Here is a 27,848-nt window from a genome sequence, read left to right on the forward strand (position 1 = left end):
CACTGTCTATACCCAAACCTTTTCCATCATCTCCCAAATAAACACTGTACCCATCCACTCTGTAGGTGCATGTAAACTGGTTCACTTTCTGCACAGGTTTTGAGCTCTGCTCAGAATATCAGGAACCACTGCTTTACACATTTCTTGGTATTGCTGTTGGTAAGAAGTAGAAAACCAGGTGAATGGCCACTGCATGTTGCCTGGTCCTAAAGTTCTTACGTTCTGATCGCACTCCAGCACCACTTGGAGTGTCCTTCCTCCTCCTCTCAACCAGGAAGAAAAGTATGCTGAAGGAGCCCTGTTAATAGCATAAAAAAATAAACCCAGCTGATTCCTTTAGACTTTTCCTTCATTTTGATTGTTTCTAAACTACATAATCTTGCAGGATTTCTTCCCTTTTGAGAACAAATTGATTTTTGGGAAATATGCTATCAATTTCAACTTTGGGAAATATTCCCAATTTTTGGGAAATATGCTATCAATTTCAACTTTGATGGATGCTATCAATCCATCTTTTGTTTGTTTGCTTTCCTTTTCCTTCCAAAGCTCACCAGAGGTCACCAGAGCTCCCAGTTGTTTCTGCTGTGGTTTGCTGGTTGGTGAGAGGTGACTTTACAGGTTATACTTCATCTCTCCCTCTGCCACCATGCTTCAGTTTTAAGGAAACTGAAAATATGGCCATCACTAGAAGCCATAACCACCCACAAATGTGAGGTGGAATTGCAGTTAATAATCACCATCAGACTGTGTGATATAATAGAAAGTACATGAGTCTTATCAGTAATTTTTATTGAGATGACAATTTTAAGCTTTAAAAATTACCCTAGGTTCACATCTCAGCTGTTCCTCTTCCTGGTTAAATCTCTTCACTTCACCCGAGATACCATTTTCTCCTGTATGAAATGGGGATGACAATACGAATACCTACCTTGCAAATACTTAGAAATTCTTTTCTGTAGTTTTGCCATAACGAATAAACTTGATAGCAGTGTCTACCCTATAGTAAGCATTCGGTAAGTGGTAGTTATGATTGATGTTAGTAATACTAAAATGCCACAGTAAATGATTGACTAAAATCCCCCTGTTTTCCAAGAATGGTGTAGATTCTTAAAATGTGGTATGGCTCTTGAGTCTGATTCTCTGTAGTACATTTTGCTCTTGTGCTTGGCAGGTGGGATGCTTCTGCCATCGATGAGCCCATGCTTGGGGCAATGGAGAGAGAAAAATCAAATGGCATCCGGCTGTGGTGCTGTTTTGGCTTCTTTCCCAACTGGGTGGTATCATGGCAGCCTGTAATCCATATGGCATTTTCTGATGCTTGGCAGCTCTGGGAGGTGTTTAGAGAGACTGGAGATGGCATCATGAAGTGTCACATGCCCAAGGATTGTGCTGCTTATTGCCTGAACTTGTGAACCCCAGGGAGACACAAAAATAGCTTACAGTGATTGAATTCCTTAAAAATTTTTTTTGGTTTTGTTTATGCTTTAGTGTTTTTTTCCCTTTTAGACAGAGTACATGCTTTTAAAAAATTCTAATTGTATGTTTGCTTAATGGTGTATAATTATAGATCAAGTAAATATGTAATTATGGAGTACTTTAAATTAATATTATTTACTTGATTGATTTAATGATTCTGGAGCTTTTAGCCTTTTGTGCTGAGAACAATTTAGCCAACTTTTAGCTGAGACTCATTACAGATATTGACATTTAGTGTTTGTATGGTTGACATACAGTTTCTAAAAGGTTTAAAAATACTGTCTGGAAAAGCAATTGTTTCATATTTTTCCATGATTCCAACTTACAACAACAGCTAATTTGATTCATCTGCCCCTTCCTTGAGATATTGTACCTGTAGACAAATCTTAGTATGAGAAGTGATTGCCAAATGGGGTTCATTCCTTTGTTCTTTCAATCATTCGTTCACTCAGCAAATACTGAGCATCTTCCATTCAACTAACACAACAACTCTGTGGTTACAAAACGAGTAAGTTATGGTGTCTCTTCTGGTGAGGCCTAGTGTCTAGAGGGGGCGACAGAGGTGAACAATTAATTTGAACACAGTTTGACAATACGCTGGCATTTACTGCGCTTATGTTGCTCTACTTAATTCTCATTACTCTTGTAATGTCCATTTTCACTTTACACACAAGAGATTGGGGCTCCAAGAGATCAGAAACTTGACTACAGTTAATCAGATCATAAGTGGTAAAGCAAAGGTGAAAACCCGGCCTGTGGGTTTAACCATGGTGCTCTACTGATAAAAGCTGTAATAGATGAAAATGGACAAGGGCATGGGTACGAAGAAGTAAGGTAACTAATTTCTGCCTCTGGGTGTTAGAGAAACTGTCAGTAACAAAAGAGCACTTGAACTTGGGTTTTAAAGGATGAATATGAATTTACTAAGGGAAGAAAAGCATTGCAGACAAGAAGCAGCTTGTACAAGTGTACATTTTGTTATTTCCCTGATGGCAGAATTTATCTTACCAACTCTTCTTTTTTTTTTTTTTAAACCAATATATCATTTCTGTTCCTTGAGAACACAGCAGCAGGGAATCCATTTGGTGGTAAAGAATGGGCCAGAAACAGTCTTAATTCATGTTGGGTAGAAGGGGCAAGCTGTTCCGGAGTTTAAACTGGCAGAGGCCCAGTAGTGGGTCACCCTAGATTGTTTAGTAGCTGTGTCAAGCATTTCAACTACTTTGTTTAATAAACCATACCTGTCATTGCCAAAGGTATAGGTAAGTGAGTACCTGGAAGCACCCCTGCCATTACCCTACAATCATCTTGTAGAAAAAGGTACAAATTAACCAAAAAAATGGGCCTTCTTGGCATTCCCAGAGAGAGAAACTTGACTAGCGATTATCTGGTTACCAGAAAAGGGTGAACCAATAGATTGCTCCTGCCTCCCTTTGCCCACTGTTAAACATTAGGGATTTGAGATATTCGTTGTTGTTGTTGTTGTTGTTTAGGCCAGTAGTGTTGCAGAGTACTTTCTGATGACACCATCCATATAAAATCTAGTCTTTTTTCAGAATTCCCTACATTAGCAACCAGCCTAAGCCGCCATCATTCCTGACTTGGGCTCCTCAGCAGCCTCCTGACTGCTCCCCCCGGCTACTCTCATGTCATCCGCATCCATTCTCTGCACTGGCTTAAGAGGTCTTTGGAAAATACAGATGAGAGTCACTCCTTCTTAAATATTCTCCCAGCTGCTAACAGGACCTTGAATGATCTGGCCCTTCAGTCTGCTTTTTTGCCATATGGGATTTTATTCATTTTATTCAAACATAGCTGGCTTTATCTGAACTCAGGGCTTTGTACTGGCAGTTACCGGATTTGATACTGATGATAATAGCTAATATTCCTTAATCACTTTGTGCATGTCAGGTACTGGGCTGAGCCCTTGAAATACATCCTCATGTACTAACCACACCCTATGAGGCGGGTAGGTAGGTGCCACTCACCACATTTTTGAAAAAAAAAAAAAAAAGGTTAAAAGAGGTCACAGAGTTTGTTCAAGTCTAAACTTCTCATTTTTTGTTATCTAAATTAGTAAATATCTAATCATTTGGGACTCATACCTAGTATTTTGAGGCAAATGATAATCTCTACCAGTATAGTCTTGTCCCGCAATGATTTATACTCAGAGGACCTGGGTTGCTCTCCTGGTCCTGACTGGCAGCATGACTCTAGACAAGACAGACTCTGAGAGTCTGTTTTCTCATCTGCAGAATGGACATCATGTTAATACCGGTCTTGTACGATTGTGATACTGCTCAGAGCCAAACAGAATTCCAGGAACATTGCCAATGCTCTGTAATGGGTTAAATGAACACGTGTGTTAGATGAGTGAAAATACTGAAGGTTGCCCCATGGTGTTGTGGATTCCTTCAGTAAGACAGAAAGAAATAAGAGCTCTGAGCAAGTGTAGTTTGGCTCACTCTGCAGCTCTTTTCATGTTCTCATGAGAGCTGGAATAAAATTAGGGATAGTGCAGGATTTATAAGATAATACTATAATTAAGTATCCAATAGGCAGGTCAAAACATTGTATTCTTAATAGAAGTTAAATGCATTGTAACCCTACAGGATTAAAAAAAAATCCAAATATGTAGTTTAAATGGTCTATTTTTAATTTAAAATATACCTCAAAATTTGTTTTTATACCTTTACTGGAATGGAATCTTTTAACTAAGAAATTGCTATATTAAACAACTCTTCTTTCTGTGTTTGAACCCTGTTCACACCTCTTCCTGGCTATATTAAAAGAGAATGTGGTATCATATTCCAGAAGTTGTTTAGTGTGATAGCTGCGTATGGAGAGGAGTCACTTGGGGAATTCATTTCCTTTTGCTCTGTTCCCTTAGGTCTCAGAATGCAGTTGGCCCATTAGGCAGGCCCCCAGTCTGCACAACCTTTTTGCTGTGTGTCGGAATATGTATAATTGGCTACTACAGAATCCCAAAAACGTCTGTGTTGTCCACTGCTTGGTGAGTAACCTTTGTTGTTGTCATTTGTGGTAGTTGGGTTTGGTTTGGCCAAATACAGCTGGCTCTATAGAGGCTGGTGAACAGGTAACATTTAAGCTGAATAAGCTTTTTGAATCCCTACTTAGGAATTAGGGGATGTGAGGGATATAAAAATGAGGGAAGAATTTATTCTTCTTGCCTTAAAGCTTGAGTAATAGTGAGAGAGGCAGATACATACACGTAATACAGGGCCTCTACAATGTGCTAAATATTATAAAAGAGGTAGAAACGAGGACTGTGGGTACACAGGCAAAAATACCATTGAGTTCTGTGTGAATGAAATTGATAAACACATTGGAATATTTATCTTTTTGTTTTTGAGTGAAAATGAAGTTAAGAAGACGCCTATGCCTTTGTAAGTAGTCACATAGATTGATTGTATTTTACAGCAATTTCTAGTGGGACTGATGAATTTTCCGACCACTGACTTCTTAGAGTCCCTTCCCCCAACTCTTCTCTGGTGGCCTCTTACCTATGGTTTAAAAGTCAACATCTGGTAAAACTCTTTTTGACTCTTGAGTATTTTCACTGTATGGACATTCCCATTGTATATCTGAATGTCTTCTGTGGCATCTAATATACTGCATCATCATGATCTGGTGGTGTGCCTGTTTTCCTACTAGACTGTGAGCATCTCACAGGCAAGAACTGTGTCTCCTTTACCTTTGCACCCCAGGTCTGAGAGGCTTGAATAAATGATTGAATACATGGTCAAGTGAACACACAAGTGGAATCTGAGCATAAATACTGGAATTACTCGTTCTTTTTTTTTTTTTTTAAAGTTTTTTTAAACGTTTATTTATTTTTGAGACAGAGAGAGACAGAATGTGAACGGGGGAGGGTCGTAGAGAGAGGGAGACACAGAATCTGAAACAGGCTCCAGGCTCTGAGCCGTCAGCACAGAGCCTGACGCGGGGCTCGAACACACAGATCACAAGATCATGACCTGAGCGGAAGTCAGACACTTAACCAACTGAGCCACCCAGGCGCCCCTACTCATTCTTCTATAAACTTCAGGGTGTATTTTTTTTTTTTTTTTTTCTATGTGATTACTTGATGATCTTCTCCCTCCTTCTTGAGAGCCAGTTGGCTAAAAGAGGAGGAAAGTGAAAGAACATATTTTCTTCTTTCCATCTCACATCCCCAAACTCTTGGCAACAAAGGAAAAATTTCGTGTCCATGAACGGCCAAAGGGTTTTCCTGTCAGAGGCACAACAGATTGTGCATCAGAACAGATTCCTTTCAGGGACTAAGCAGCTTTAGGCACTTTGGTGATTTTGTCTTCACGCAAGAAATTTCTAAAAGTCCAGAGAGCCAAAGTCTGACAGCTTTGTAAGGGAAGATGGCTCAAGAGAGAGAAGAGGCTTCCAGTTCTTATGATACAATCTTGAAGAATAAAAAGCCAATGAAGAAGAAAAAGAAGCAAAGGATTATGACACCATTGCTGCTCTCTAGCTCACTGAAAAAGGGTACGCATGAATCAGACATCTGCACCAAGTCTTTGGGAAATGGAATTGAAGCTGGAAATGGGAGCTTTTACTTTTGTCATATATATTTCTGTTTTATTAAAAATGATAAGCATATACTCATCTTTTAATAAAAAACTAATTAAACCGTTAAAAAGATTTGCATGGTAGATAAAAGGAGGGGGACACATCCAAGAACCATGAATCAGTTAAGAGTACCAGGAAGGCTAAATCTAAAAGAATTAAGATTAAGAAAAATGTCTTAAAAAAAGGAAAAACCTGTCCTTGAAATAAGGACAATAACAAATGCTTGAGGCACATGATATAATCTTAACTCTTTTATTCTGTTTTCTTTGTCAGGGGAGCAAATGTCAGGCTAGGACAGTAGTAACAATGATCATTAAGACAGAGCTGATAGGTAGTGAGATAGTAAAGGAGCCTCACAGTACTTTAAAAATAATCCACTCTCTAGACTTAAATTATGTCTCAGAATGCTGAGAGCACTTGGAAAAGCAATCATGGATTCCTTATGTAATATGAGGAAACAGGAAGAAGAGGTGCCAGGCAAACAAAGACAGGAGAGTTTTTCCAAAATACGGAGGAGGTTGATCCTGGAAAGTTACAGGCTGGTGAACCTGATGGCACTTTAAGGCAAAAGTCTAATATAAATCTTTGCACAGATGATTTTAAACTCTTGGGAAAAAGGAGTCTTCATTGGTTCATTATGAATGTGCATATCAAAACAGCTGAACTTTTACAAGACCAATAGACTAGTAGGGATAGCTTATTGTATTCCTGCAAGGTATTTCCCAATTTCCTATAATCAAGATAGAGAAATTTGGGCTAGGTTATTATACATCTAGTTGGATTGTGGCTCAGTACTTGCTTCCAAAGGTAGGTGATTAATGGATCAGCATCTTCCCAGGAGAAGGTTGCGTTTGGTTGCCCTTTTAATTAAAAGCAGTGATGAGGATGTGAAGATCAAGCTTCCAATATTTCTCAGAAATGGGAAGGTCATATAATGAATCTGGATTTTAAAAGCCTTTGCAGGTTGGTTGTTTAACGGAAACTAAGAATGTGAAATTAAACACAGGATAAATGTGAAGTCCTGAATCTTGTTGTAAAAGATTAAATATATTTGTCTCTTAGCTTAACACATCATTTGAAAAAGAACTGGGGGTTTTAGTAGATAGGAAAATCAATAAGAGCTTAGGGTGTGACTTAGCCTGCATATAAACTAGTTTGGCCTAGGATTATGTTAGTAAAAGCATAGTGTCCAGAATAAAGGAGATGGTATTTCCTCTCTAGTTGGTTGGAGTGCACCTCATATTTTGCATTTCACATCTGGGTAGCACATTTAAGGTTGTTGTTTTAAAATGGGTCTGTTCAGAGAAACTTCACCAAATGATGTTTCTTAAAATGGAATATCAAGTGAGGAAGAATCAAATAAATTATATATTAGTTGGGGTCCTTTAGAGAAACAGAACCAATATATAATGCATTTATTATAGGAATTGGTTCACACAGTTACAGAAGCTGAGAAGTCCCACAATTTGTTTGCTGTCTGCAAACTAGAGAACCAGAAAAGCTGGTGATGTAATTCAGTCTGAGTCCAAGGCCTGACACAGGGGCTCTGATGTCCCAGGGAAGAAGGTAGACATCTCAGTTCAGGAAGATAGAAAATTCACCCTTTCTCTGCTTTTTGGTTCTATTCAGACCCTCAACAGATTCGGTGATGCCCATGCACATTGGTGAGAGTACATCTTTTTTTACTCAGAGTCAAACGCTGATCTCTTAAAAAAATTTTTTTTAATGTTTATTTTATTTTTAAAAAAAATTTTTTTTTCAACGTTTATTTATTTTTGGGACAGAGAGAGACAGAGCATGAACGGGGGAGGGGCAGAGAGAGAGGGAGACACAGAATCGGAAACAGGCTCCAGGCTCCGAGCCATCAGCCCAGAGCCCGACGCGGGGCTCGAACTCACGGACCGCGAGATCGTGACCTGGCTGAAGTCGGACGCTTAACCGACTGCGCCACCCAGGCGCCCCTGTTTATTTTATTTTTGAGTGAGAGAGTGAGAATGAGCAGGGGAGGGGCAGAGAGAGAGAATCCCACGGAGGCTCCACACTGCCAGCACAGAGCTTGTGTGGGGCTAGAACCCACAAACCTCAAGATCGTGATCCAAGCCGAAGTCAGACACTTAACTGATTGAGCCACCCAGGCACCCTGAATGCTGATCTCTTTTCGAAACACTCTCATAGACAATTCTAGAAGTAATGTTTTACCAACTGTCTGAGCATCGCTCAGCCCAGTCAAGTTGACACATAAAAGTAACCGTCACAGATTGGGTGTGCCTTTAACCTGGAAAATAAAAGAGTTGGTGGAAGGGGAGGATATTTCAGATATGTATAAGGCTACCCCGGGAAGAAAGAAGTAGGTTTACTCCTTCCTGACAGAAGAAAAAACGAGGATCATTGAGTGGAATAGACTTCAACTCAACATATTCAGGATGAAGAAGAACTTTGTAAGCTGGGCTGGGCTTGGTTTCTTCAAGTAGCAACAAGCCTCCTGTCACTCAGAGTGTTCTAGAAGAGCCTGGGCCACCATCTGTTAGGAATGTTACATGTATTTCTCCACTGAATGTGGTTGAATCATGTGAAGCTTCTTTATTTTGTATGAATCTAGAAACATACTTTGGGTAAAATATATACATAGCATATTCCAAAGAGCAGTATTTGCCTAATCTGTGAACTCTACCTCCGGCTTGCAACCAAGAGACCTCAACTACTAGTTCTGATCCTATGAGTCCAAAGTTACTTCGAAGATTAGACTATTTTCCCATAAATATATGCAGATCAAATTTATGTTGCTTGGTTTCTTAGGTTAGTAGAGAGTCAGTTTTACCCTAAGAATAAGCCTTCCTTGCTGCTTTGTGATTTGAAGAGCTTGGGACAGAGTTTGGTTTTCAAGTGAACACATTTTATTTTAAGTTTATTTATGTATTTTGAGAGAGAGTGAGGGAGAGAGAGAGAATCCCAAGGAGGCTCTGTGTTGTCAGTGCAGAGCCCAGTCCAGGGCTTGATCCCACGAACTGCAAGATCATGACCTGAGCTGAAATCAGGAGTCGACACCTAAGTGACTGAGCCACCCAGGTACCCTCAGGTGAATAATTTTGAACTGAAAATCATTCTGTTAAGAAGAATTCTCCCCATTCTCTCTTCCCTCCTTTAACTGCAAGTACAGCCATTCTCTGTGGTGAGTGGCCGACTGGGCCACGTTTGTGACAGGTTTATGTATCTTCCTTGGCAGGATGGACGGGCAGCATCGTCAATTCTGGTTGGTGCTATGTTCATTTTCTGTAATCTCTACTCTACTCCTGGCCCAGCCGTTCGATTGTTATATGCAAAGCGACCCGGAATCGGACTGTCGCCATCCCACAGGAGGTAAAGTAAGCTAGATGCAGGGTAGGCACAATTTCTAACTGGTATTGTGCACTTAAGAAAAGGGAAACCCTTTTTAGGTAATGGACTTATTATATTTCCGTTACTTGCAGTTTCTTCTTTTTTCTTATTTATTTATTTAAAAAATGTTTATTTATTTTGAGAGAAAGTGTGAGTGGGGGATGGACAGAGAAAGAGGGAGAGAGAGAATCCCAAGCAGGCTCTGTGCTATCAGCACAGAGCCCAACGTGGGGCTTGATCCCAAGAACCATGAGATCATGACCTGAACCAAAATCAAGAGTCAGACGCTTAACTGACTGAGTCACCCAGGCACCCCTTCTTTTCTCTTATATAATTTCCCCTTCTTACTTTTTTTGAGTTAAAAGTGCTTCTGATGATAAATTCTAAAATTTTTCCAAAGCCGGCTTTTAGCTGATAAACTTAACCTGGCAGATCAAATAGGAACAGATATGCCAATGTGAAGTTAGTATAAAGCTCCCATAAGCCTTTTTCATTTAATAAATTACCCCTTTACCAGTTCTTTGGGGGGGGGGGAAATACAGTCATGTCACTAGATAAAAGTTTTCATAAATTGTTGGTTGCATTCTCTTTTGGTAGTTAACGTTTAAGAATTTAACACAGTAAATTGTTATTATAAGTTAGTAATTTACAAGAATAGACTTCATAGCCAAGATTGATTGCTTCTTTGGTTTGGTGTGCTGCGTACCCACAGAATGTCAATCTTCTGTTTCAGATACCTGGGCTATATGTGTGACCTCCTAGCAGACAAGCCCTACCGCCCTCACTTCAAGCCTCTCACGATTAAGTCCATCACTGTCAGTCCAGTCCCTTTTTTTAACAAACAGAGAAATGGATGTCGTCCTTACTGTGATGTACTGATTGGAGAAACCAAAATATATACGACCTGTGCAGATTTTGAACGAATGAAGTAGGTCATGATACTTTTCTTCACTTCTTCTTAGGAATTGCTCATTTCTTATCTAGGTTGAATTATATTCTTCTTGTGAGGAATACATCATTGTGAAAAGGCTGATATTAAAAAAAAAAAGTTCTATGTAGGTACAATCCTAGAAAAGCATAAGTAAACCAAGGAATGCTATGGCTCCCTCTCAAATGGAAATACAAGCTAAGGGACTAACATGAATTATGAGGGTTAAGACAGTGGTGGGGACAGAGGACCTGCATGCTTAGTTTCTAGGTGAGCAGCTAGGCAGATGGTAATATAATGAAAGAAGTTACAGAATCCAAAATAAAAAGCAGGTGCCAGTAGGAGGTGGTAGGGGGTATGGAGAAAAGGGAGTAGATGGTGACATAAAATGAAGTTAGTTTGGAATAGGTTGAATTTGGGAATTGGTATCTAAGACCCTCACAGAGCATGGCTTTGCAGTTTCTATACTGATCTTGGTTGGACATTTTTGTTCCCTCTGTCTCTGCTTTTACTATTAATTTAAAGTTAGGAAACAACAAGTATATCAGGGCTAAGTGTATTTGAGGATTATGAGATCTGCAGAGTAGGGATGGGCAGTCAATTTATCTGAAGTCCAGATGGGACGGGGGGGGGCGGGGTTTACCATTAGACCAACACCATCCTATGGCAGAACCAGTTTGCACCCATGGCTGTGCTCCTGACTCTGCTTAAGATAGGAAATGGTTCTTGGGCCCAGTCTTGGGCAATAGGTCCTTTGGCTTGAGCCACAAGACGACTATACCTATGTGATCATACAAGATTGGACTCTTTCAATGTATATTTTTGTCTCTGTTTGTAGAGAATACCGTGTCCAAGATGGAAAAATCTTTATTCCCTTGAGCATCACTGTGCAAGGAGATGTGGTTGTTTCCATGTATCACTTGAGGTCAACCATTGGGAGCCGACTACAGGCTAAGGTATGGTTTCAGGAAGAATCATGGCATAAACTCTTCTGAGCCTTCAATAGGGTATTTTATTTTATTTTAAAAATAAGCTCATAAGCCCAGCATGGAGTTTGAGCTCATGACCTCAAGACCAAGAGTTACATGCTCGAAGCACCTGGGTAGCTCAGTCAGTTAAGCATCTGACTCTTGATTTTGGTTCATGGGATGGAGCCCTGCGATAGGCTCTGCGCTGACAGCATCGATCCTGCTTGGGATTCTCTGTCTCCCTCTCTCTTTGCCCCTCCCCTGCTCACACTCAGTCTCTCTCAAAATAAATAAATAGAAGTTAAAAACAACAGAGTTCATGCTCTACTGACTGAGCCAGCCGGGCATCCCTTAGATGAGGAGGATTTTAGAGTATATTCTCTGTATCACTTTGGGCTTGAGTGACTGTGGTTTTAGAATTAGAAAGAACCTTTAAAGATTATTTATGTCTGTTTCCCTCATTTTATAGGGAACGAGACTCAGAGAGAATGTGATTTGCCCAGAGGCCTTGGCATGATGACTTTGCCAGAAACTGACAGCTCTGGAACTTGTACCAAACCTTGAGCTTTAGAAGCTCATGCCCTTTTTTATAGTGTCCCATTTGGATCAGTGTGAGAGGAGATATTTCTATTAAGGATGTAGGATTAAGTAATTATAGTTTTTCAATGTTTTATTAGAATAACATTCACATAACATAAAATTCATCCTTTCAATGTGTACAATACAGTTATGTTTAGTATTTTCAAAATACTAAATACAGCACCACCATATCATTCCAGAACATCATCATCCTCAAAAGAAACCTTATACCTATTATCGGCCATTGCCCCTCCCCTCTTCCATCCCCTGGGCAACCACTGATCTACTCCCTGTCTCTAAGGGTTTGCCTCTTTTGGACATTCATGTAAATGGAATCTCATTCAATAAGTGGTTCTTTGTGGCTGGTTTCTTTCACTTAGCATAATATTTCTGAAATTCATCCATGTCGTATCATGTATCTGTACTTCATTCCTTTGTATGGCCAAATAATATTCCATTGTGGCTATATCACTTTTTATTAATCTCTTCATCAGTTGATGGGCATTTTGGTCATTGCCTCTTTTGGGATATTATGAATAATGTTATAAGTAATTGTATTTTAATTCATCAAATATTTGCCAAGTGCATGCTCTGTGCCAGCCATTGCCTTAGGGGTATAGGATTGACAAGAATAAGACTGTCCCTGCCCTCAGAGAGCTCAGCCTAGCAGGAGAAATTCACCACATGTACGAATATCCACTCACATAGTAGAGGTAGGATGAGATACTATAATGGGAGTGGTCTGCTTTAGTCATTGGTGGCTACAGAGAGGATATGAACTTTCAAGGTGGCCATTGAAGGATGAGTTCATTAGGTTGCAGCAGGGGCATCCTGAAGAGAAGGAATGGAATGAGCCAAAGTATGGCAGTATGCAAGAACATGGGACATTAGTGGAAGAGGCAATGGCTTGCCAAAGCAGAGTTCATGGAGATGAGAGGCTAGAAATGATGCTGGGCCATTTCCAAATGGGGAGGTCTCTTAGTGTTCATAATAAACAGAAGCTCCAATGTAGAAACAGTTGAAGGTGCATGGCTCCCCAAAGTATAATTTCTTGATGCAGTTAGTCCCCTTTCCCTGGTTGATTGTCACGTGCTTCTCTCATGTATTTGTAGGTGACCAACACCCAGATATTCCAGCTTCAGTTTCATACTGGATTCATACCACTGGAAACCACAGTTTTAAAGTTCACCAAGTGAGTGCTACTTGGACTGAAATCCGTTTTCAATATAAGCAGCTGGGAAATGCTGGAAGCCAAATACCCAGGGTTCCTTTGCTCTGTGCTGCAGCAACCCTTGGAATCTTGTGCTGCAGGACTGTTGAGTGTAGCTTAACAACACAGAGAGCCTGGTTGCATTTCACAGCTTGCGGTTGGGTATAATTTTTCTTGAGCGCAAATGGATCAAAGACTTCAAATAGAAAGGTCTAAAATTCCATGTGAGAGAACAAGACTGAACAAAGAGGAAACAAAGTATCAATACTGTGGCCCTTTGCATCTGTGTATCCCTTTGTGTTTTTCAACAGTGATGGCAGTTTAATCAGTGGTATGATATGAGCAATGACCCTTGAGACAGGATGCCAGGCTATAGCACTAAAGCAGGGTACCCTTCTGTACCAGAGAATGAACCTTAGTCGCTTTATTATAATGTGGTTTAGGGAACTCAGAGGGATGGCTGAAGCCAGGGTGATAGGTGGGAGTTGTGGGAGTCAGGGTAGGGGTAGACATTCAAGAGTTCAGGGTGGCAGCTGGGGACTATCTCACTATGTTAACAACTAATTTAGCCTTGCCTGGGCATACTGGCTGGATCTATTGCCCTACTTCCTAACATGTTTTTATATGCAGTAATATCCAAATTCTTTAGTTGTACTTATTATTCTCCCCCTTTCCTCTAGTGAGGCCAGAAGAGTAAAGTACCTTATCTGGTTAGTGATTGATTTTTCCCTAGAAATGAGTCTTAGGGTTAACCTGAGTCAACCTACAATGGTTTCTGTGCTGAACATCATACTGGATCCATTGTTTTTCACTGATCTTCTTCTTTTAAATTGCTATTTAGACCTGAATTGGACGCATGTGATGTACCAGAAAAATATCCTCAGCTATTTCAGGTGACTCTAGATATAGAACTACAGCCCCACGACAAAGTGATAGACTTAACCCCACCATGGGAACATTACTGCACGAAAGATGTCAATCCCAGCATCCTCTTCTCTTCTCACCAGGAACATCAAGAAACTCTGGTCTTAGGAGGTATGAGTCACCTGGTGGTTTTGTTTTCAGGACAAAGCCTCTGTGTTATTATCACTTTGACTTATTTCCTATTTCATTGATGCTGCATGGCCTTTTCTCTTGCAGGACAGGCTCCAATAGATATCCCTCCGGACAACCCCAGGCATTTTGGGCAAGGTGGCTTCTTTTCCTCTCTCTGTTGGCAAGGTACTTCTAAGCATTTCTCTAAGTTACGTGGTTAGATACTTAAGTCATGTGGTGATTCTGTAAACATGGTTTGTTCTCAAAGCAGCTTCAAAAAAAGAAGCATTTAGAAGTCATCCCTGTTCTTCCTTACTTTACACCCTCCCTGCTCATTCTTTTTTCAAATCAGGCAGTTTGAAATTACCTCTCTACTTTGAACTTCATGGATACTCTTAGACTGATGTAAAAGGCCATTTAAAGCTGAATTCTACCTTTTCTTTCTATGCTGTCTTTTGGATTACATCTTTCCTGGACTTATGAATCAATGTGATATTTTCTAGGATTTCCCTTTATGCTGCTGACACACAAATTAACATAAGACTCTATCTCCTGCCCTTGAGTACATATCCTGAAAATATAAAATCTGGCATTTCCCCCAGAGGGATCTCGCCACTAGGAGGGCAGATCTAAGCTTCTCCTGGTGCAGAAATACTTTGGGGATACTTTGCCCATATGTCTCTGCTACATGCTTTAACAGCCATGGCAAAAATTGGTCTCAATCATAGTTTCCTTTTCCACCAAACCTGGACATGTTTTTAAAATCTCTCCAACATAACACTTCAGATTGCTGCCATCAGTAGACTGGCAATGGCATTCTATCCATACACATTTGCCTCCTTGCTATAGAGTTTGCTGAGGTTAACTGCAAGATTGAATGTAGAATTGAATCGTAAGGACTTTCTGTAAGAAAGGGTAGGAAAATAGCTTTGACAACGCTCTGGTTAGAGTTTTCTGGTTGACCTTTCTTCACTGTGCGAACATGAGACAGTATTCCTGTTGCCTATGGAATTTTCCATGTTTTGTGAAAAAAAAAAAAGTTCACAAAATTCCTTTGAATTAAAAGCCTTACTTTCAGAATTTCCTCCTGGGAAATGGGAACTCAGAGGGATGGCTGAAGCCAGGGTGATAGGTGGGAGCTGTGGGAGTCAGGGTAGGGGTAGACATTCAAGAGCTCAGGGAATTTCCTCCTGGGAAATGGGACCAATAACATAAAAAAATTGGAAAACCCAGTGAAATCTAGATAACAGGTTGACTCCCCAGTTTCCCCCAGTAACAGGTCCCCTACATCTTCCCTTCCTCACATAAGGGCTTTTAATTAAACTTCACTTTTTCCTCTCCACTGACATTGTAGTAATTTAGAAGTCATTCCTGTTAGTAGGCTCTGAAATAGGTTTTAGCAGAAATGCACAATTTCTTATCTGAACTTCACAGAAGTATTTCAGGAATGCAAAAGTTTTTTAATTTTAGGCGATATGGGATATAAATGGTATATTACTCAGCATCCCCAGCGGCATCTCAGACAACTTGTAATGGAGCGTATTAATGTTTCCACAGTGAAACATGTAAAAATAATCACTTTGGGTGAGATAAATGAAGAGTATACATATGTACGTATCAGTTCTGGTCAGATTTTTCCACCAGCCAAATTTGTTCCAGACTTAGGGAAACCTTTCCCTTTTCATAGCTTTTTGCATTTCAGAATCGGGAATTAGGGATGTGGATCTGCCCTTGATTTAGAATGTGGGTCTACCTAACATTAAATAACCAAGTTTCCTTGAAGGATCTGTCTCAAGGAGGGCCTGGAAAGTCACCCATCAGCCTCTCCATCCCTTCCCCAGAAGAGACCTCTTCCCTGCTGCCCACTTTATGCTGAATGTATCGCCGTCCAGGATGGTATAGGGACCATCCTGAGCGGAATCTCTGTGGCTATTCACTGGTTAGGTGTGTGGTTGGCTTCTACTCCTGACTGTGGGAGGAAGGCCTTGCTTTTGGCTGCAGGCCACATGAAAAAAAAAAAAAAAAAAAAAAAAAAAAAGGAATCAGCAAAGGATTAAGAAATTATGGGACTTTTTTTTTTTTAATTTTTTTTTTCAACGTTTATTTATTTTTGGGACAGAGAGAGACAGAGCATGAACGGGGGAGGGGCAGAGACAGAGGGAGACACAGAATCGGAAACAGGCTCCAGGCTCTGAGCCATCAGCCCAGAGCCTGACGCGGGGCTCGAACTCACGGACCGCGAGATCGTGACCTGGCTGAAGTCGGACGCTCAACCGACTGCGCCACCCAGGCGCCCCATGGGACTTTTTTTCAAAGCACCTAGAAGAGTACCCGGAAGATGATAATCATAATCATAAACACTTAGGTACTACTTAATATTGATCTGAACACTTTCTGTTTATCATCTCATGTAGTTCTCACCATAGCCATTGGAGTTAGGTACTATTGGTTACCCCCATTTTGCTGAGGAGGAAACCAAGGCACAGGGAAGTAAAGTAACTTTCTCAGTGTCACAGAGCCAGTAATTAGAGCTGGGATTCAAACCCAGCCTGTCTGGCTCCAGACTTCCTGCTTTTCCCTGCTCCACGATACTGCCTCTCAGCTGCTCAACAAAAGGTGATTGGATGATGGGAAATACATCCAGCAGTTTTCTATTGGTAAGGGTCTGAGAGCATTGTTTGCTCAGGGCTGCTGCCTCTCTCTTTCAGAGTTATGTACCAACTCTAACTCACAAAAATCAGTAATGCTGGTACCAGTAACTAACTATTTATTGGCATATTGGCCTTCCTTAGATCAGAAATCGGAAAAATCATTCTGTGAGGAGGACCATGCTGCCCTAGTGAATCCAGAAAGTGAGCAATCGGATGATGAACTTCTGACCCTTTCCAGTCCACATGCCAATGCTAGTGGTGACAAACAGCATGGAGCTAAAAAGCCCAGCAAAAAGCAGCAGGAGCCAGCTGCCCCTCCACCCCCTGAAGATGTGGACCTTCTGGGTCTAGAAGGATCTGCAGTGAGTAAGAACTTCTCTCCACCAGTGGCTCCTCCCACTAATTCTGAACTGCTGAGTGACCTGTTTGGAGGTGGAGGTGCGGCGGGGGCTGCCCAGGCTGGACAGTCAGGGGTGGAAGACGTGTTTCATCCGAGTGGACCTGCGTCTACCCAGTCGACACCACGCCGCTCTGCCCCCTCCACCTCTGCATCTCCAACCCTAAGAGTGGGAGAAGGTAATTTTTTCCATATTACACTAAACCTCTCAATTTTGAATTGGAACCTTTGGGTGAAGCAGGTAGAATTGAACTTTCCTAATAAGCTAGACTTTTCTGGTCTCCCTGAAAGTCCCTTAGAGGTCTCTGTTTTCAGTTAATGGGGAAATGTCCATTTTGGTAGGACAGTGTAAGAGTGAATATTTGAGCTCTTCGCCCTTTCTTTGGTTTTTTTGTTTGTTTGTTTGTTTGTTTGTTTTCCTCCAAAGCTTCAATCTCTGAGCTGCTTTAGTTACTTCTTATTGGAGATGTAGATTGATGAATTATTACTAATAATAACAGCTAATATTTGTGGGCTACTTACTATTTGCCAAACATGGAATTTAACACTAAACACGATTCAGTTATTATAAAAATCTGGCAGTTAGGTGCTTTTATTATCCCTATTTTTTAAAGTTTATTTATTTATTTTGAGAGAGAGAGAAATAGAGCACACAAGCTGGGGGAGGGGCAGAGAGAGAGAATCCCAAGCAGGTTCTGTGCTGTCAGTTGAGAGCCCAACGTGGAGCTGAACTCATGAACTGTGAGATCATGATGTGAGCTGAAGTCAAGAGCCAGACACTTAACCTCTGAGCTACCAGGCACCCCATCCCTATATTTATAGTTGAGGAAATGGAGGCTTAGGGTCAAATTAGTAGCATACATTTATAAGGCTAATCATTGGTGAGGCCAGGGTCCAAAACTGGGCCATTTGACTTGAGAGCTCCCTCTTAGTTTTTCTGTAATGTCTTCCTGGAACTGTAATTTTCTAAATCCACTTTGGTTATGCAAGGGAGTACTTGGTTACCTCAAGATATATTTAAGGGACTCATGCCAGCCGCACAGCTGACTGTAGCAGATGAGCCCTTGCCAGTTGGTGCCCATGTGGTTCAGCTTCACTCTGCTCATTGCTGCAGACTTGACCTTTCTTGTGACTAATCATCTGCAATTTTTTGAAATTTGCAAAACACAGTAGATGGCTAAGCATTTTAGCTGCCCCTTCTTACCTGATATCACTATTAACCAAGATGACATCATATTAGGAAGAGTAAAGAGAAATGTCTCAACTCTTCACTCATATGGTAATCTGCGGGGACTTCCTTTCCCAAGCTAATCCTTCAGTTCTCAGAAGGCTCTGGGTGGTCTTGATTTGTAGTAAGTAGTTCAGTTGGAGGCATTCTTTGTAAGAGTGAGTCTTAAAATCCTGGAATGTGGTTGCTGAGGCTCAAACTCCTACATTAGTTATTGATGGAGCCACGGTGGTATCCAGGCTGTTTCTTCTATATTTGGCTTCCTTTTATCCAGTTCTTACTCACCACAGTGAATTAAAGGTGTCAGGGAAGAAAAATCTGCAAGATCCAGACTATCATAGTACTCAGTCATGTTTCAAGACCATGTACCTTGTGTGACTTTATTTAATTCATCACAGTCCCATGAAGATAGTTATGTTCTGGTGTCAGAGCTAGAAGGGATCTTTGAGAGACATTAGTTAAATCTGTGCCTCAGGTTGTAGATAATGAAATTGAAGCTGGATATATTGATTGACTTGGCTTTCTGAACCTCAGTTTCACTGTCTATAGAATGAAGATAATACTACTGTGTGATAGGGAGAGACTGAGAATCAGCTGAAGTATTTTTTATGAAAGGCAATGTAAACCCTAAGAAATGATACAATATTAGTTTTATTGTGTTGTTGCCAGAGATCTCATCTGCTGGCTTTGTTCTAGTCTTCTTAGTATATTCACAAACTTGTCCTCACTTCTCTAAATCTGCATCTAGTTTCTAGCAAGTTATTGAGAGGCAGTGTTTTGGGAACAGCATTTGAGTTACATAGCAACACTCATTTCTCCTCTTTTTCACTTTCAAGCGAGCCAAAGACCACTAAAAACATAATACTAAGCAAAGCCTGGTCAGTGAGGTTTTCTAATGTTCACCTTAATAGCAAACCCCTCCTGCCTGGTATTTGTCCATTAATTTATTGAATATAAGCACAGCTTATTCATTGGGCATCTCCTTTGGTCCAAACATGGTTTTGCCACTTATGGAGGGCCCAAGAAGCCCTCGTTTATAGTGTTGACAGATCTTCCAATGGATAAATCTACAGTCCTCCTTTGTCCACAAAGATGGGATTCTTCCTGAGGTCAAAAATCCTTAGGTTCCATTGTTGGCCCTGGAGGAAGTTTTAAGGATAAGATGGGCCTGTGGAGCAGCCCAGAATGCAAGCTTCATCCCAGTTTTTCAAATATTTGGCCTAAGGCCTGGCAATAGTGGCAGCTCTGGAATATTTATTGAATGAATGAACTCACAGGACAAAGAAACACATTTTTCCTTTTTTTTTTCTAGGTGCCACCTTTGACCCATTTGGAGCACCTTCTAAACCATCAGGTCAGGATTTGCTGGGTTCTTTTCTGACCACATCTAGTGCTTCCAGTGACCCCTTTCTTCAGCCTACAAGAAGTCCTTCACCTACAGTGCATGGTAAGAACATATTTTATATTGTGTTCTGTGGAACATAGTTTTCCACAAAATAACAATAGGTTCTCAGATATAAAAGCATCCAGTAGGTGTTTGTTTTATTTTGTTTGGGGAAGCCTATATAATGCATCTCTCTTTTTTTTTCTTTAAAAAATTTTTGTGGGGCGCCTGGGTGGCGCAGTCGGTTAAGCGTCCGACTTCAGCCAGGTCACGATCTCGCGGTCCGGGAGTTTGAGCCCCGCGTCGGGCTCTGGGCTGATGGCTCAGAGCCTGGAGCCTGTTTCCGATTCTGTGTCTCCCTCTGTCTCTGCCCCTCCCCCGTTCATGCTCTGTCTCTCTCTGTCCCAAAAATAAATAAACGTTGAAAAAAAAAATTAAAAAAAAAATAAAAAATTTTTGTAATGTTTCTTTATTTTTGAGAGAGAGAGAACACACACAAGTGGGGGGAGGGGCAGAGAGAAGGAGACACAGAATCCAAAGCAGGCTCCAGGCTCTGAGCTGTCAGCACAGAGCCCAACATGGGGCTTGAACCCACGAACCACAAGATCATGACCTGAGCCTAAGTCAGACGCTTACCCAGCTGAGGCACCCAGGCGCCTCTCTCTTTTGGAAATTAACAATTAAGTTAACATTTTATTTTATTTTTCAGAATACAATCGTTCTATTTAAATTCAAAATGAAATGTGTAGGCCTATAATTTTTGCAAAAGAAAGGAGAGAAAACACATTTGTTTAAAGCAGCCTGTCAAAAGATGGTATGTTTGGGAGGGAAATATTATTGGTATCTTTAGATACCTTTACAAAGAAAACTCACAACCCTCTGAACTAAGTAGATCAAATATTTTTATTCATTTTAGAGAAAGATACTGAGACAGATAACTATTGACTTCCTTAGGATGAAGTATCTAGTTAAAAATAGAAAATATACCAGAACTTTTTATCTCTTAATTCCCAGGGTGATATATATTTTTCTCAACTCTGCTGCCTCACTCTGTGCCCATGCAAAATACCAACAACTCCTGCTTAAATTAAATCCGTATGGACATTGAAGTCCAAAGTAGTATCAATAAACAGGTTAGTTTTAATAGCCTTCGAATGGTTGCAGAACATATTGTAGACACTGGATTTGAACAATTAGAATTTAATCATTTTTTTTTACCATGGATAAAAGTTTATTATTTTATTTTATTTTATTTTTTAAAAATATAATTTATTGTCAGGTTGGCTAACATACAGTGTATATACAGTGTGCTCTTGGTTTTAGGGGTAGATTCCTGTGATTCATCGCTTACATACAACACCCAGTGCTTATCCCAACAAGTGCCCTCCTCAATGTCCATAACCCATTTCCCCTCTCTCCTGACCCCCCATCAACCCTCAGCTTGTTCACTGTATTTAAGAGTCTCTTATGGTTTGCCTCCCTCCCTCTTGTTTGTAACTATTTTTTTCCCCTTCCCTTCCCCCATAAAGTAGTTACATTAATATTTTAAAAGCTCTGGGATATCTTGAGCACATGAAATGTGGCTAGTCTGATTTTAAATGCTCTCTAGGTATAAAATACACACCAGGTTTCAAAACTTAGTACAAAAAAAGAATGTAAAATATCATTAATATTTTCATATTGATCACAGAAGATAATATTTTGACTATATTGGGTTAAATAAAATGTATTAAAATTAATTCCATCAGTGTTTTTTTAAAATCTTTTTTGATGTGACCACTAGAAAATTTTGAATTCCATGTGAAGCCCACTTTATATTTCTCTGGTATCTACTTGTAAGTGCAAAAGGGTATCATTTAGGTAACTCTGATTAAAACTGGAGCTCTTTAAGTGGAGGGCAAATGACTTTGAGCTAGAGAATTGTAGCTTATACCTGATGTTGAAGGCTATGGAACAGTACTGGCCTCAACCTGGAGGGTGAGGTCCTGTGGAAGGCACCTTGTGGAAGGAGCTCGCCTGGTGAATTCAGTCTAGTCATCAGCTTGACTTCTTGGAAGCCATGCAAACGCAAACAGAAGATGAATTGTACAACTTTGGTCAAACTCTAACTTCACTAAACATGAGAACTCATTCCAGGAATAACTTTTGTGGGTGATTTCCAATTGGTCTTAAATCTCAAACTATTTGAAGTGGGTCCACCAGACAACATACAAGAAATTCACCTCTCACCCTTGAATAGTTCCCACTGAAGAGAATCTCCTGATTGGAAGCTGGTTACTTTGGGATGAAAGATGCAGGGATAGAGGTTAAACCTATTGTTTTTGATCACTTATTTAAAATGTAAGTCATGTCATTGCTGTGCTGAAAATGCGTCTTTATGCCACTCAGCATGGAAGTTAGAGTCCTTAGATGGCCTTTATGGCCCTATGTGCTTTTGACCTGAGTGGTGTGACCCATATCCTCTCCCTCTTGCCCTCTCCATTCCAGCCATACTGTCTTCTTGCTGTTGTACCGGCTGTCCCCTCTTCCCCAGGCATTGGTGTGATGAATTTCTTCACCTCCTTTGATCTTTCTCACCTGGCACCTTCTCAGTGGGGTCTACTCTGACTGCTCCATTTCATATCACAAGTCATCCCTGTGCCCGGACTCAAGATTTTCCTTTCTGCTGTATTGATCAACTTCCAAAATCCTCAATAATTTACTTACATGTTTTGTTTCTTTTTTTGTTTCCCATCTCTCCCCACTAGAATATGAGCTCATAAAGGCAAGGAGTTTAGTTTGTTTTGTTCATTAATGCTTCACTAGTGCCTAGAAGAATTATTGGTACACAGTAGATGTTATCTATCTTACCATATAATATGTAAATATAAAATGAATTAACTCATTTTTTTCCTAAGTCTCTTTGAGACATAGTTAGTGATAGTGTTAATAAGGTTATGTATTTTCCTGACTTTAATACTTTGAACTTATTATTTTCATAAGGATACTATCTTTTGTGTCCCCATAGGTATGGATGTTCATAGTTCAGCATGACAATTCTGGACTCAGTTCTCTGTTTTTTGTTAATTGGTTAGAAGATGTTTATCACCCACTCGAAGCCAGTTAGCACCTCTTTGTTTTGCTGCTATACTTCTTGTTTTGTCCTGTGTCATGCCAGACTGAAAGGAATTTTCCACTATCCTTTCTGGAAAAAACAATTATTCCACTGTTAGCGGGTCAGTTGCATTATCTTCATACAGGATAACATATAGGTCAGACTCAGATGTCATATTAGGAGGTCAAATTGCCCACCTCTGACTTCTATAAGGTACCACTGATCTCTTCTGAAAATCAAGAAATACTTCCTGCCTTTGAGTTCTACAGATATTTATTGAACATCTACTCTGAAGAGAACAATCACTTGGGGCATAGTGTGGAATAGAAAGTAAATAACCATAATTAAAAGCAAAATAGAGATTGAAAGTGTTAGGTAATTACCTTTCCATTTGTATATTCCTATATCTTCAACAGATTTTAAATTTCTTGAGGACAATGTCTTTTAGTTCTCTGTTCCCTTGTATGGTGCCTTGCATATGGTAGATGGTCATAAAGATTTGTGGGCTTGATTAGTAACAAAGTTGGGGTTCTAACAACTATTTATACATACTAGTTGAATATAAGACTACGATCAGAAGTTAAAGAAATTAAATAGCAAGTGTTAGTGAAATTGTTTGATTTCTATCACATTTTTTGTGGGTTACTATGGTAGAAGAGGAATAGAAAGGAAAGAACTCTTCTGGCTGATAAGGACATGTTCTTTTTAACTTAATGATGGGAAAGTACAAGAAGTCTTGTACAGACAAATACAAGACTTGGTAGTGCTAATTTTGGTGCTCTGGTGGTGGTGGGGTGTGTGTGTGCGTGTGTGTGTGTGTGTGTGTGTGTGTGTGTGTGTTTAGTACTATTTGCCATGTAAGTTTAATGTTTGCATTTTACCCACTGATTTTATGGACAGAACCTACAGATGCCTTAGAAATAAATTCTTTCTTATGGGACCTTGTTTCTTATTTGGATTTTATAGGTTCAGGAAAAACTTACTCTACCAATGTGTATTCCTCTAATATACCTGATTCTTTGTAGCTGAACATTTCTTTTAAATCCTGCATTTGGAATTTTGAGAGGGGCCAGCATGATTTCTTTTGAAGCTGCAGTAAATTTGTTTTGAGTGACAGTAGACTCTCTCTGACAGCAGCATGGTGGATGATGTATAGTTGCTCAGCACATGTTTTGACTGACTCATCATTCTTTGTTCAGTCACAGCAGAGGAGAAAACAAAATTTCAGTTCTAAGCTGATCATGGCTCTCCTACACTTATTAATACCAGCTTAAGGCAAATTGAGCTTAAGTTTCTTTTCATCTTTTCTTATTGGCCACTGACTTTGTGTTAAATGTAGAGGTGGGACACACAAAGGTGAATAAGATAGTTCTTGCCTTCAAGGAGCTAACAATTTAATGGAGACAGACATATGCACAGTTATAATTCGAAGTGTGGATGGAAGTAAAATATAGGTAAGCCAAAGAAGGAAGAGTAACAAAGAGTATATGGGTTCTACCAACTGTCACGTAAGTAACCATACATGGAGACCCAAAGATATCAATATTGCAAAATGTTTGGAGCGCTCAGAAGGAGATGAATCATGTGGGGCCATGGCAGTTCACGCAGGCTTCATGGAAGGGACAGTATTTATCTGTGTGAACTCCGAAAAGTGGGTTCTCAGTTATTTTGTGACGATTCTTTCTCTTCTCCCCATTTCTTCTGCAGCGTCTAGTACACCTGCTGTGAACATTCAGCCAGATGTTTCGGGAGGTTGGGATTGGCATACCAAACCAGGTAAAAGTCAACAGGTTATTTTTGTGCGTATTTAGCCAACTGCTAAAGCATAATCCTTCACTGAGGCTATAATGAGTACTTATAGAGTATCATATAGCTCACCTATGTAATTTCCTAAAGACTTACATTCTCATGGAGGTTTTCACACTGTCTTTGATGGCATGACAATAGTGTGTTTTATACATTATTTATAACTATTCTCAGTTTCATTTGCTGAATGTCTGTCTTGACAATAGAATTAGACAAATCTGGGTATACAGCTAACTCAACCACTTAGCGACACTTGGATTTTTTTATAAGCCTGAACCTCTGTTTTTTAAATCCATAAAATAGGGTTTATAATTCTTGTCCCACACAGCTACATGTTTTTTCTAATATACATTTTTTTTAATTTTAAAGAGAGAAAGAGAGAGGCTGGGGGGTCAGAGGGAGAAAGAGAGAGAATCTTAAGCAGGCTCCATGCTCAGTGCGGAGCCTGATGTGGGGCTCAATCCAACAATCCTGGGATCATGACCTAGCCAAAATCGAGAATCGGATGCACAACCAACTGAGCCACCCAGGCACCCCTGTATAAGTGAAATAGTTCATATGAAATTTTCTGGCATAGAGTAGGTACTGAATAATCTGAATAGTCTTCTTTCTTTTTTTAAAAATTTTTTATGTTTATTTTATTTTTGAGTGAGTGAGAGAGAGAGAGAGAGAGACAGACAGACAGACAGACAGAGTATGAGTGGGGGAGGCGCAGGGAGAGAGGGAGACACAGAATCCAAAGCAGGTTCCAGGCTCTGAGCTGTCAGCACAGAGCCTGATGTAGGACTCGAACCCATGAACCGCAAGATCATGACCTGAGCCAAAGTTGGCGCTCAACCAACTGAGCCACCTAGGTGCCCCTGAATAGTCTTTCTCAACAAAGGGTTTGTTTTAGGGCTGAATTTGTCTGTAATAAATAAATTCTCTTTCTCATGGCTAGTATGGTATTTCTTGAGAGCCATCTTCATGTGATTGCATTTCCAATGCTGTGCGGGTTAACACACATACACACACACACACACACACACACACACACACACACACTATATGTTTATCACAGCAACTTTTTGGAGCGGTTGCTGTTTCTTTAATTTAACCAAGGAGAAAATGTTGAAGCTCAGAGAAGTTAAGCAACATGCCAAAAGTTACTCAGCTAGGAAGTGGCATTCAGAGCCAGGCCTGACTCCAAATCCCAGAGGAAATAATGGAGTCAGGTGAGATGAGAGGTTAACATTGGATGTAGTAGTTTGCAGGGATGGTTAGGAAATGACATATGCCTCCTCTGTTCCCTGTCCCTGCTCCAGGCCACTACTCACTAGCAACTTGTAACATCTTTGCAAACCCTGTCCTAATTTCCCCTAAGAGGTAAAATGAGCAGTAGCCCTGGATTTCTGAATTCCAGAATTCAGCCTCCGACAACTAACTCATTTTCAATGATTTTATTTCCTTTTCAGGAAGCTTTGGAATGGGAAGCAAGTCAGCTGCCACCAGCCCAACAGGATCCTCGCATGGCACGCCCACGCATCAAAACAAACCGCAGACTCTGGATCCTTTTGCTGACCTTGGGACTCTAGGTATGAACTCAACAGGTTAAGATATTAGTAACATTTACTTATGGCTACAAAGCCTCACATCTAAATCTTTGGTGTTACGACAAGCTGATATTGTTACCTGGGACCTAGAATAGTACGTATTCTTAAGCAATGCTCTAAAACCTGAGACTGGCTTTTTAAAAAAAGGAAACAGGCCCCAAGTACTGGGTTGGAACTAACCCCTATAAAATAGTTTGTCCAGTGCCTAATTTTGGTTTAGTAGCATGAGTACAGCCAGAACTTCCAGGAGTACCTCACAACACAGTTTGGCTACAGCAAAGGTAATGAATGTGTACGGAAATGCTGAGAGAAGAGGCCAGTCGTATAGATTTGTGACGTATAGGGCCAGCCATGCACAGGCCTTCCTGTAATGTTCCTCCTGAGATCCTCACACTGGCATCCCTCTTCTCTCCACTGACTACAGTGCTCTCTGCTTAGTTTGTAAAATTCCATACAGAAAATAGACTCTGTATAGAATTCTCAAAGTGTTTTTCATCATATGTTGATCATTTTTGAGGGATGAGTGTTCCATGAGCAAGTGATTTTGGAAGCGCTAAGTTGCTAAGTTCTGTGGACTTGGATTATTGCAAAAACTTCTGAGCATACCTGTTCTTGGTGAGGTTCCCCAAAAGGATACAGTTTGTAGGGTTCTCATCTATCTCACCAAGGAACCTTTTTTCAAGGAACAGCTTGTTGGACTAGCATATTATGAAACCTTTTCTTCGTCCTTTTTCCTTTCTTCTCCGTGCAGTGCAGAGTTAAATAAGGGGGTGGAGATAGCCCTCACACACAGTTTTGAATTGGCCATATTGATAGTTTAGATTCTCAAGAGAGCCCTTATGAGGCATTTAGAGCTAAATTGTCTTAAGGGAATAAGAACGTGACTCCATTTTTGCCAGTAATTGTATTGGAGTCTTAACCTTCCATCATGCCCTCTTTAGAATTGTTTTTTCTTTTAATAACTCTTAAAATCATTTTCCTTTCTCTCCTTTTCCTTTCTCTTCCTTCTTAATGTAAGTTTCAAATTTTAAAATAATAACAGGTGAAATTCTACTTCAAATAAAATCTTATTCACTGTTCATTTTTTTATTCATTCCACAACTATTTACTAAGTGCCTTCTGTGTGTTAACATTGTCTTAATAAAAACCAACCAAACAAGAAAAACCAAAACAACATTCCTGCTTTCCTAAAGCTTATATTCTAGAAGAGGAATGAAATAGTAAATGAATAAATATGTGATATAATGTCAAATAAAAATAACAATTAATGTTTATTGGGGCTTTACTGTGTGCCAGGCACTATTTTAAGTGTTTTACATTTCATTTAATCTCCCCAATAATCTTTTTTTTAATGTTTATTTATTTTTGAGAGAGAGAGAGAGCGAGCAAGCAAGCACAAGTCAGGGAGGGGCAAAGAGAGAGGGGGACAGAGGGTCTGAAGCAGGCTCTGCATTGACAACATAGAGCCTGATGCAGGGCTCGAACTCATGAACTATGAGATCATGACCTGAGCTGAAGTC

General features: G+C 40.1%; 1 protein-coding gene across 5 annotated transcripts in view; it reads left to right on the forward strand.

Annotated features, from left to right (window-relative positions):
* The window catches only part of DNAJC6 (DnaJ heat shock protein family (Hsp40) member C6), a 156,144-nt gene that overhangs the window by 116,681 nt on the left and 11,615 nt on the right, over positions 1-27,848 (forward strand). For 4 of the 5 annotated variants that reach the window (XM_030326220.1, XM_030326222.1, XM_030326218.2 and 1 more), the window contains exons 5-15: positions 4,367-4,489; positions 9,305-9,438; positions 10,190-10,384; positions 11,223-11,340; positions 13,044-13,123; positions 13,983-14,176; positions 14,282-14,362; positions 16,969-17,403; positions 19,765-19,899; positions 24,638-24,706; positions 26,191-26,310. In XM_030326220.1, the coding sequence (XP_030182080.1) occupies positions 4,367-4,489; positions 9,305-9,438; positions 10,190-10,384; positions 11,223-11,340; positions 13,044-13,123; positions 13,983-14,176; positions 14,282-14,362; positions 16,969-17,403; positions 19,765-19,899; positions 24,638-24,706; positions 26,191-26,310 (1,684 nt within the window). The remainder of the gene's footprint in view (positions 1-4,366; positions 4,490-9,304; positions 9,439-10,189; positions 10,385-11,222; positions 11,341-13,043; positions 13,124-13,982; positions 14,177-14,281; positions 14,363-16,968; positions 17,404-19,764; positions 19,900-24,637; positions 24,707-26,190; positions 26,311-27,848) is intronic. The other variant, XM_030326219.1, reaches the window with a different exon arrangement.

Source organism: Lynx canadensis, chromosome C1 (genome assembly GCF_007474595.2).
Source record: "Lynx canadensis isolate LIC74 chromosome C1, mLynCan4.pri.v2, whole genome shotgun sequence".
In the NCBI taxonomy this organism is placed as follows: Eukaryota; Metazoa; Chordata; class Mammalia; order Carnivora; family Felidae; genus Lynx; species Lynx canadensis.